General features: G+C 42.2%; 1 protein-coding gene across 1 annotated transcript; it reads right to left on the reverse strand.

Annotated features, from left to right (window-relative positions):
* Position 1: 1 nt before the first annotated feature.
* Positions 2 to 10,617, reverse strand: csrp3 (cysteine and glycine-rich protein 3 (cardiac LIM protein)). Its single transcript, XM_088333196.1, has 6 exons — positions 10,377 to 10,617; positions 7,904 to 8,015; positions 1,585 to 1,780; positions 1,390 to 1,519; positions 1,212 to 1,305; positions 2 to 120 (listed from the first exon to the last, which is right to left on the reverse strand). Exons 2-6 carry the CDS (start codon positions 8,013 to 8,015, stop codon positions 56 to 58), a joined length of 597 nt encoding a protein of 198 aa, XP_088189322.1. The 5' UTR covers positions 10,377 to 10,617; the 3' UTR covers positions 2 to 55.
* Positions 10,618 to 11,348: the final 731 nt, after the last annotated feature.

Below are 11,348 nucleotides of genomic sequence, written 5' to 3' on the forward strand. Positions count from 1 at the left end.
TACAAATATGGTTTATTACAAATATTCACCATAGCAAAATCAAGGGTCCCCATTGCTAGTTCAGCATGGCAGCATTTCCCAATCCGAATCCTTTTGGACCAAAGTGTTTGGCATAGCAAACTGAGGAGAGAAAAGTAAAAGGATGATTAGGTCTGGTAAGAAAATATTGCGAAATAATTCTTTTTTTTTCAAGTCCACAGGCAGATCATTTTAAGTATTTTAAAATAAATGTTTTTGAATAATTGTAGTTTAAAAAAGTTCTTCTTCAAAATAATAGAAGTAAAGAAAATAGGAAAAGTCGCAAAATACCTGCCTTCTTTATCAGGGGAATATGCTCATTTATCATACTTATTTTACTTTGTATTTTATTAAAACAAGGTGAAATTAAGAAATAAATATTTTTGAGCTCAATGATTATTTTTTAGAGCATTACATTCCATTTTTTTCCATGCTTAGAATATTTTCAATTTTTTTTTTAAACGTGATTTTTTTTTAATGTATATTATCAACAATTTTGTTAATATTTAACTATTAAAACAAGTTAAAAATGGATAAGGAAACAAAATACAATTTTAATTACCGGTACAAAAAAATTAATAAATATAAGCAAAATAATCTGCCGCAGGAACAAGATATATTTATTTTTTATTGTACATTTTGCTTTCCACTTCATATTTATCTTCTATTTTTATATTTTTTTTAAAGTAAAAGTTTTTTTTTCTTAAATTGACAACTTATTTTAATAGTAAAATAAAGAAACAAATGTTTGTATTATTTTATTATTAGAACAGGTTAAACAAATGGGTATAATATTCTGTAATGGATAATTTCTATCACGTAGGATAAAATAAATACTTAAAATGGACAAAGTCACCACTTTATATTGGTTTTCAATTTAGTTTTGCTGAGTTAAGTTTTTTTTCTTACATTACCAACTTGTTTTAATCCAAAATATATACAGTATATATATATATATATATATATATATATATATATATATATATACATAAATTCGTCTTATGCTATTAAAACAAGTTTAAAAATTGGTATAATAATAATAAAGAGTCTTGTAACTTGTAAAATTGTTAAATAAGAAAAAAAATACTCAAAATGAGCAAATTAATCTGCCGGAGCAACATGTTTCCTTCTTTAATAAGCGGTGCACTCAGATTCAAATTCAGTTTTTTAGCACTCTGTTTGCGCTTTTATACCTTTACAGTAGATCTCCCCATCCTTGTCAGTCACTGTTGTGGACTCCAGGCCTTTACCACACTTGGCGCAGCGGAAGCACGTTTTATGCCAAGGCTGCGGACGCCGTATGCAATGTATTCATCAAAAATAATTCTTTCCTGACACGAGCAAGAAAATTCAGCGGTGGGAGTCTTTTACCTTTCCTCCCGACATCACTTTCTCGGCCGCGTAGACAGCCTTAGTGCAGCGAGGGCAACGATCTGAGCTTCCAAAGTTCTGTGAAAACTTGTTGGGAGTCTCGGTGGTGGAAGTTTGCTGTGGTTTCGAGCTGGAAAAACGGAATTGATAGTTGACTGTTTTGCAAAGATTACTTGATAAGTGATGCGGTCATACTCATCGGGCTGCTGCTGCTGCTGCTGCTGCTGCTGCTGGTGGAAGCGAACAGGGACGGGATCGGAGCTAAGTGCGCCCGCCCCTTGGCCGTAGCCGTAACCTTTGGGTCCGTATTTTTTCCCGTAGCAAGATTTGCAGTAGATCTCGGACTCGTGCGCCGCAACAGTTGTGCTGTCGAGCATCTTCCTGCAGGTCACTGTTAAGACAACCGGGCAGCGATGTGAATGTTTTGGGTAACGGTCTTACAGCAAACACATGCATGGATGCCATCCATCCATTCATTATCTTCCACTTGTCTGGGGTCGGGTCACGGGGGCAGCAGCCCTAACAGGGAAGCCCAGACGTCACTATCCCCAGCCACTTCCTCCAGATCATCCGACGGGATCCCAAGGCATTCCCAGGCCAGCCTAGAGACAGCGTGTCCTGGGTCACCCCAGGGGCATCCTGCCGGTGACACATGCCCGGAACATCTTCCGAGGGAGGCGTCCAGGAAGCATCCTTCTCAGATGCCCAATCCACCTCAACTGGCTCCTCTCAATGCGGAGGAGCAGTGGCTCTACATAGCGTCCCTCTCGGATGACTGAGCTTCTCTTATCTCTAAGGGAGAGCCAAACCACCCTGCGGAGGAAACTCATTTCAGCCACTTGTATCCGGGATCGTGTTCTTTCGGTCATAACTGTGGGTTGGAGAACTATGGAGAACTTTGCCTTTCGGCTCAGCTCCCTTTCACCACAACGAACTGGTACAGGGTCCGAATGACGGCAGACGCTGCACTGACCCGTCTGTCAATCTCTCATTCCATCCAACCCTCACTCGTGAACAAGACCCCGAGATACTAGAACTCCTCCACTTGGGGCAAGATCTCATTCCCAACCCTGAGGGAAGCATGCCACCCTTTTGCGGCTGAGTACCATGGTCTCGGATTTAGAGGTGCTAATCCTCATCCCTGCCGTTTTACACTCGGCTGTGAATCGTTCCAAAGAGTTGAAGATTACGGCCTGAGGTGGCCAACAACACCACATCATCTGCAAAAAGCAGTGATAAAATGCTGAGGCCCCCCAAACCGGACTCCTTTCCACGAAGGCTGCACCTAGATATTCTGTCCATAAATTTATGAACAGAATCAGTGACAAAGGGCAGCCCTGGCACAGTCCAACGCTCATCGGAAGCAAATCCGACTTACTTCCAGCAATGCGGACCAGACTAGCACTGGGCATACAGGGACCACACAGCCCTGATAAGACTGCGATACCCCATACTCCCGGAGCACTCTCCACAGGGCCTCCCGAGGAACACGGTCGAATGCCTTCTCAAAGTCCACAAAACACATGAAGACCGAATAGGCAAACTCCCATGCACCCTCAAGGACCCTGTAAAGGGTGTAGAGCTAGTCCAGTGTTCCATGGCAGGAACAAAATCCACACTCCTCCTCAATCCGAGATTCGACTCCCTAGCGGACCCTCTTCTCCAGTACCCCTGAACAGACCTTACCAGTGAGGCTAAAAAGTGAGATTCCCCTGTAGTTAGAACACACACTTCTTGAAAGGGGGAACCACCAGCCCAGTTTGCAATGATACCAACACTAGTTATTTAAAGTGACACTGTGTAATACTTCACTATTTAACGTCGCTGAGCTTAGAATGAAGCTGAAGCATGTGCACTGGACGAAAACAAACTATGGAAGGTCGAGGGGACACCGCTTGGCAAAATTCTGAAGCCTACTTCCAGCATATTTCCGCGATTGTACGGGTGCCTGAATTCTTTGGAAATGCTTGAATTTTAATGTTGTGTTTCCAAGGATTGAAAAGTGTTTGAATTTTGGGTAACTCCTTTGTAGGAAGGAGTCCGGTTTTGGGGGGCCCCAGCATTTTATCTCTGCTTTTTGCAGATGATGTGGTGTTTGTTGGCCTCCTTAGGCCGTAATCTTCAACTCTCTGGAACGATTCACAGCCGAGTGTAAAGCGGCCGGGATGAGGAGAAGGAGAAGGACGATTTGAGATGAGTCAGCAGACCAACGTTTGACCTGAAGCATGTCAACACCTGCATGGACCAGCTGGCAGAGATGGGAAGCTGCGTCGTGGCCGTCAGACTTTCTGGACTAGTTTACAGGCTGGGGGTGTTGCTGCTGTCATGCACTTTCCGGACAAATTTTCAACATGTTACCTAGTGTTTACGATGTTTGTGTACTGTAATGCTAAATGTAATTCACCCTGGTCATCCTGAAAGGGGGATACCACTTGTGAGGTCCCTTCTCAAGGTTTCTCTTTTTCCTCACGCTTAGGTTTTGAGTTGTTCCTTGCCCGCATGTTGGTTTAAGATCAGGTAATTGTGTCATTGTAATCCTGTGCAGTCCTTTGAGACATTTTTGTGATTAAGGGCTTTATAAAAAAATTGACTTGACTAATGTGCTTGTAATTGAAAAATGTTTGTGCATTGCCGGAAACTCAGCAAAATTTAAAGTGATGTAAAGTTTTGGACATGTTTGATAATGACTTAGTTGCCACACTTGGGATTGCTGTTGCTCACTGTTGTTTCAAGCGTTGCTCACCGACTTTGTGTGAACGCTCAGACCTGTGGAAAATTAGAGGGAACATTGATCATAACACTTTGCTTTAGCAGCTTTAAGCTATGTTTGGATTAATAAAAGCTAGAAGGAATTAGAAAGCCTATTTATATTCATGTAAAATTGGGTTGATTTGTCAAAGGTTAACTATATTGTGTTGTTTAAGGGCCCGGTCACACAGCCGTTTGCGTCTGTATCGAGGCTGAATCACGGCCAGAAATTTCTGCCCGTGAAGCAGACGCTGTTGGACGCTTTGAGATCGCCATATAGACGAGATACAGCAGTGCTTTACTCGCGGTCGGAAATTCACACGCGGTTGGCCGCGCGAAAAAGTTTTGCGCTGCTCAAAACTTTAGACCACGTGTTAACCGCGGGCGGCACACGAGGTAATGACGTGGAAATGACGCGGAAATGACGCGGAACGACGTGCTCTGGCCGCAGCCAGGGCGTGGTTACACGTGGGTAGGACGCGAAATTTCAGCGGGTAATCGTGGGTGGAGCACGGTCATAGCATGTTCTGCGCCTGTATCGCGGTGTTATTACGTGAAATTAGCGTGTTACGCGTGTGACGGTCAAACGCCTTTCTCCGCGTATATACAGCGCGATTAGCCAAGCACACGTCAGTTGTGCTCGAGACGTCAAGGGGTGAACATGGATCCCCATCACCGTAGTGACCTCGTCTTAATCCATTTTTATTTCTTGACATTTCTTTTCATTTCATAACAAGATAATAAAATAAAAATGAAAAACTATTACAATAATAACATATTGCTTCTTCGGTGCCATAGCTTGAAATCTTGATCTTCACGGGACTGTGTCTTGAGCGGTTATGATTTCTACAGCCCGGTGTTATGCCGAGAAATGCATCCCTGCAGAGATTTGCATCCCCTCGCTACTACAACCACTTTTACCTCGTTTTATCTCACTTTTATATCACTTTTAGGGAATGTAATGGCGAACATATAACCTAATCCACTTCCTCTTGCATTTGTTGGGAATGTAATACAACTTAAACCATTCCGTCTTTGTTTTTGTTGTGAACGTAATCGAACGGTAATGCACACCGTATATAAATCACTTTTGAGAACTGTTATACACTCAACCGTAAAGCTTATTATGCAGAAATAAGCTTTATGGTAGAGTGCATAACAGTTTCAATACGAGCGATTTGAATAGAAAAAGGCAAAATAAACATGTTACCTGCTCAAAAGTGATTTGTATACGGCGTGCATTACCGTTCGATTACATTCACAACAAATACAAAGACGGAATGGTTTAAGTTGTATTACATTCCCAACAAATGCAAGACGAAGTGGTTTTGGTTATATGTTCGCCATTACATTCCCCAAAGTGATATAAAAGTGAGATAAAACGAGGTAAAAGTGGTTGTAGTAGGTAGCGAGGGGATGCGAATCTCGGCAAGGATGCAGTTCTCGGCATAACGCCGGCTCGGGAGCTTTTATACCCGTGGTCCACACGAGGAAATGACGCGATGAGGAAGCGGAACAGTCGCCGGCGTCTGTTTTGCGGGCATACCACCGATGAACAGCGGGTTGGCCAATTTTGCGCATTTTCCATCGCGGGCAACCACAGACAAAAAAAAAAAAAAAAACGCTAAATTTTACCCGCGATAGAGACGCAAACGGCTCTGTGACCGGGCCCTAAGATGGTGATGACGACCAGATGCGGTTTTTCACGGTTACATTGTGACCTTAACATTTTTGCCTGAAGCTGAAGTTTTTTATTAACCTTCTCAGCAATGAAATCATGAATCTAACCCTCCAATGCTTCGATCAGGCCTTTTTGTGACTTTTAAATGAGATGTGTTTTTTTAGGGCCAAAAATGATCGGATGCCTCCTGTGAAATGTCTCCTACTGTGACACTTGCCATAGCGCTCTTCAGAGAATGATGAACGTTTGTCTGAGTGAGTAAAGGGGGCGGCTGCTTAAAAATGACGCCGGCACTGCTATCTGGTGGCTTCGCTTTGCAATCGCAGTTCTTCATCCTTTGTGATTAACTGCAGGTAGCACAGGTTTGTACAGCATTCCACTATGAAGCGCCATCGCCCCCTATGGATCGCGCCAAAGAGGAGAGGTGCATGCTATACATAAACAGGGCACTAGGAAATGTGTATCAATGCAAGGATTGTACTTCCTAATTCTCATCTCATTAGCTGCACCGCTTATACTCAGTAGGGTCGCGGGGGTGCTGGAGCCCATCTCAGCAATCATCGGACAGTGGGCAGGGGACACCCTGAACTGGTTGCCAGCCAATCGCAGGGCACACATGAAGAGACAACTCGCTCGCTCATTCACACCTAGGGACAATTTGGACCGGCCAATCCACCTGAAATGCATGTCTTTGGGAGGAAACCGGAGGAAACCCAAGCAAGCACGGGAAGAACAAGCAAACTACGCACAGTAAGTCCGGTAGCTGGATTTGAACCCACACAGGAGGTTCCCATGACCCTAGAACTGTGCCGCACACGCGCTAACCACTGCGCCGCCGTGCTGCCCTACTTCCTAATTATGGACATTTATTATGGGTCATATAAAACATTATGGTAGTGTTTCCCAGTAGTAAATGGTAATGTAAATAACTTCCTGCAATTAATCATGTAAGCTACACATTACTGTATATATGGAGGGATTGAAAAAATAAATACATTTAGTATTTACTCAAAATCTGAAAATTATTTCTAGATAAAAAAACAACAACTTTGGAGCTGCAAACAAAAGCTTTATAAATGCCTTATAATGAAGGCAACACATACTACATATACATATACTCATATCTGTACTCTCTATCATGTATGTCCTGCAGAATCCATTTCATTTTCCATTATCAAACGTTTTTGACCAGGGGCCTAGGGAGCCGAACGCCGCTCTCGAAACGCTTGTTGCTGACCTCGAGCTTCACGGAGCAGCTAACAGTATCAGCTAGCGATGAGCTACAACCAGCGGCCACATGGCTAACACAAGAGGCTAGAGAAAGAAACAATGGGAAACAAAGTTGAAGATGAAAAGCGCGAGACGAGTCTTGGGACTCCGGTAAATACAGTATTCAAATACATATTTATTGTATGCGTATTAATGCATGTAAGCGCGATACTTTTTATTACATTTAAAATATCTTTTAAACGTCTTAAAGTGATAGTGTGCCAATAGATTAATCCAATGAAAAAGTATCTTCTGAATTCAAAATGTTTTACTCTCTGTTTAATTATAGACTACTGCAACGTGTAGTTGTTTTTATCATCCTAGCTAAAAACTAGTTGGCTAACTAACAGACTCTCCAATAGAACTTTTCCCTGCCATGTGTAGAATTTCTAAATGCACTAAAAAAATGTTTTTGTTCTATTATAATACAAAACCATGATACAAAAATTGCTTGCTTTTCATATGTCAACATGAAGTTTCGTTAACCCGAGCCAGCACGTAGCCCACTTTTATCACTCAGCAAGGCCATTGCGCATACTTAACTGTGTAGTATTTCTATTTTTAGACCTTTAACAGAGTAAAGACAAGGGCTTATCCCGGAAGCCTTTTAGATATCCCAACGGAACAAAGCAGTCATCGGGTGAGATTGCAACGGAATCTGATGCGGATAAACAAATGGCGTCCACGGAGACTTGGACAGCTGCGACAGGTCCAGTCGCCAGCATGGGGGAGAAATCCGATAGTTTCGGTTTCATCTTTGGATTTTTCTCGGGGTTTTATTTGAACTTGACACTGTAGCAATGTTGTTGTTCTTACTGCATATGAAGCAAGGTTTATGGAAGCTCTTTCCATTGCATTGGATCTCCTCTGCATGGTAGACGGTCTTGTCACAAGCTCCGCATTTTGATCCTCCACCCCAGTTAGGCATCTAAATTTGAATACACAAAAACAGTTTTTGGAACATTAGCGCTAAAGGTTCAATTCTTGAATCAGCAAATGGGAAATATCTGCAACTGCAGCACATAGCAGCCCGGCAACGCATACGATGACTTTGACAGCCAGCCGGCACAGCAGTCTACTACTATACACTCAGTAACTTGATACTGCTGAAGATGGTGCCATTGTAATGGATTTATGACCAGTTAGTATGAACCAATCCCAGTCATAAAATGCATGTTAAAACGTCTTATAGGAACAGTGTGTATTTCGTCACATCTCCTAGTGGTAGTAGTTTTTTATTTTTTATCGGGTTTTTTTTCTTGCTTTTTTTCCTCTTTTTTTCTCTCTTTGCGGTTCTTTTCCTTTTTTCAGTTTCCTTTTTTCTTTGTTTTTTCCCCCCTTACCTTTTCTTTCCCCCCTTTTTTCTCTTTCTTGTATTTCTTTCTCTTTTTTGTTCACTTTCCTTCTTTTTCTGTCTTTTTTTTTCTTTTTTGCAAAGTCTAAGTCAGCATCAGATCCACCAGAGTAGTTTCCTTCATCGTGCTTTTTTGAGGTTATATATTTCAAGGAAGACTTTCTGTTGTCTCCATTTTCAAAAATTCTTACATATGAAAGCACACATGTGGAAGCACCGCGACCAGGGGAAAAGCAATAAAAGTAAGCTGACAGACAATTAGGAACTACCGTATTTAGTAAGGATTAACGGACAAAATATGATTTACATAGCATGATTATGAGATTTTCTAGGCCGGCAGAAAAGGCCTTGCAAGCCCTGATGTCTTATGTATGAAAAGTATCGTATTTTGCGGACTATAAATCTTAGTTTTTCTGACAGTTTGGCCGGGACCGTGACTTATGCGTGAAATTATACTGTTTCACATGTTATTTTTACACTGATCCTTATGTGTGAAATTATTAACACATTACTACCGGTTATATCATTTCACATTTTATTTTCATACTAAAACGCAAGGGTGCGCTCTACTCCTTCTGTTGATAATATCAACATTGCCGGTATTTTATAAAAACAACTGAGAAGAGCTGAACAAAAATGGAGAATAAAGTCAAATATGCAGCCGAAAGCGGTAATCGAGACGCAAAGAAGAGTTTGGAGTTTGTCAGAAAGAGACTGGCGAAAAGCAGAGGTGAGGCCAAGTCTGATGTATGTGACAGTGAAGAGCAAGCGGCGCATCGTCTAAACTCCTCAATGCGGGGAGTTGTTTAAAAAGTCACAGCGCGCATAAAGATTTCATTGGATTTTGTGATTTTGAGTGAAACTGATTTGGTAAGCATGTTATTTATACTAGTTATCTGAATAACTGGGCAGCACGGCGGCGCAGTGGTTAGCGCATGTGTGGCACAGTTCATGTCTTGGGAACCTCCTGCGTGGGTTCAAATCCAGCTCCAGACTTTCTGTGCGGAGTTTGTATCTTCTCCCCGTGCTTGCGTGGGTTTCCTCCGGGCACTCCGGTTTCCTCCCACATTCCAAAAACATGCATTTCAGGTGAATTGGCCGGTCCAAATTGTCCCTAGGTGTGAATGAGCGAGTGAGTTGTCTGTCCCCGTGTACCCTGCGATTGGCTGGCAGCCAGTTCGGGGTGTCCCCTGCCCACTGCCCAATGATTGCTGGGATGAGCTCCAGCACCCTCGCGACCCTACTGAGGATAAGCGGTGTAGCTGATGAGATGAGATGAGATCTGAATAACTCTTAATAGGCATGATAGTCATGTAACATTAATGTGGTTGGCTGGTTGGATTCTGAATAACTCTTAATAGGCATGATAGTCATGTAACATTAATGTGGTTGGCTGGTTGGATCCCTTAACCACAAGGGTCATATTTCCTGTGGTGTGTCTTGGGCAAGTACAGCCTGGTAGCACCCATCCCTCTCCAGGCCAACAGGTTTCCGTACATATATTCAGCCATGATCCAAACACAGACCAGGAACCGTCAACAGTGGGGAAGGCTGTCCAGAGTTGCGTCCTCATTGGTGCCCTGGCAATCCATGCGGTGAAGGGATCCGTGAACCGTGTTCTCTATTTTATTCTTGTTTTAAATTGCTTTTCAAGATGAAATGAATGTTTTTGGTGTTGAATATTAGCGAATACATTTTCCCCAAAAATGCGACTTATACTCCAGGTGCGACTTATATTTGTTTTCCTTTATTATTGATGCATTTTTTGACGAGTGCGATTTATCATTTGGAACAGTTTATAGTCTGGAAAATACAGTATATGACAGAAGACTGTTTTTGGGGGGTTCGTCTTATTATCCGGTGCGCCTTTTAGTGTGGTAATTACGGTAAGCAAAAAACGACAAACATCAAAACAATCGTTCAATCCGATCTTACCTTGATTCTCGTCCGTGTGTTCGCCACCCAAAAACCGTTGGGACCGCCCGTCTCAGGCCGGCTTAAATAGGGTCAGGGCATCCACGGTTCTATGCTGACGCCTCCGTGAAAGCATTCCCCGAAAATAACCGGTGAGCGAGCTAACCCCCGACCCCGTCACGGGCCGAGTGAGGGTTTTGCCGTCAGCTACGCAAACATTTGTTTTCTACTAGTAGTTGTGTGCGTGCCTCGGGATTAAGCGAGGGTGCGCCCGTTCGCGTGTTTGCAGAGTGAGTGTGTGAACGTTACACTATTTTAACACCGCATGTCTTTCATGACCTCAAGTGTACATATACGTCATTGAGGATGCCCCACACATATAGTGCGAGGCTAAAACAGGACCTGAGTAACGCAAGGGATATTTTACAGTTATCTTTTTGATGTTAATGTTTATTGATTTTTAAAACTTTGAAAAGTATGACGGAAGTGTATTGTATTTACTTGAAAAATATAATAGCGCTCATGTTTCTCAAAAATGTCATTTTTGGTTTTTCTACGAGAGCGAGGTGACCCAAGGAAACCCACGCAAGCACGGGGAGAACAAGCAAACTCCACTTTGATCTCATGACCTCAGACCTGTGCTGCACAGGCACTCACCATTGCGCCACCGTGCTGCCCCAGCTTGATTTTCTGAATTGCATTTATTCTTTTAAGATTTGTGTTTCAATTTTTTCTCAGTTCTTTGGAAATAATCATGTTTTTTTTTTCCGGTTTTCCGAAATATTTTTTGTTTTGTTTCCCAGAACAATATTTTAAGGTTTTTTTCCCCACTATTTTGGGATTCATTTTTCTGATATTCAGAATATTTAGTTTCTCAATGTTTTGTTCTGCTTTTTTTTTTTAATTATTTTTTTTTCCAGAATTGTTTTTATATATATATTTTTCCTGTTCAATGGGAATATCCACCCCCCATCAACTTTTTAAAATGTATTA

The sequence above is a fragment of the Urocampus carinirostris genome, chromosome 4 (genome assembly GCF_059441175.1).
Source record: "Urocampus carinirostris isolate Australia breed hairy pipefish chromosome 4, RoL_Ucar_1.0, whole genome shotgun sequence".
Classification (NCBI taxonomy): Eukaryota; Metazoa; Chordata; class Actinopteri; order Syngnathiformes; family Syngnathidae; genus Urocampus; species Urocampus carinirostris.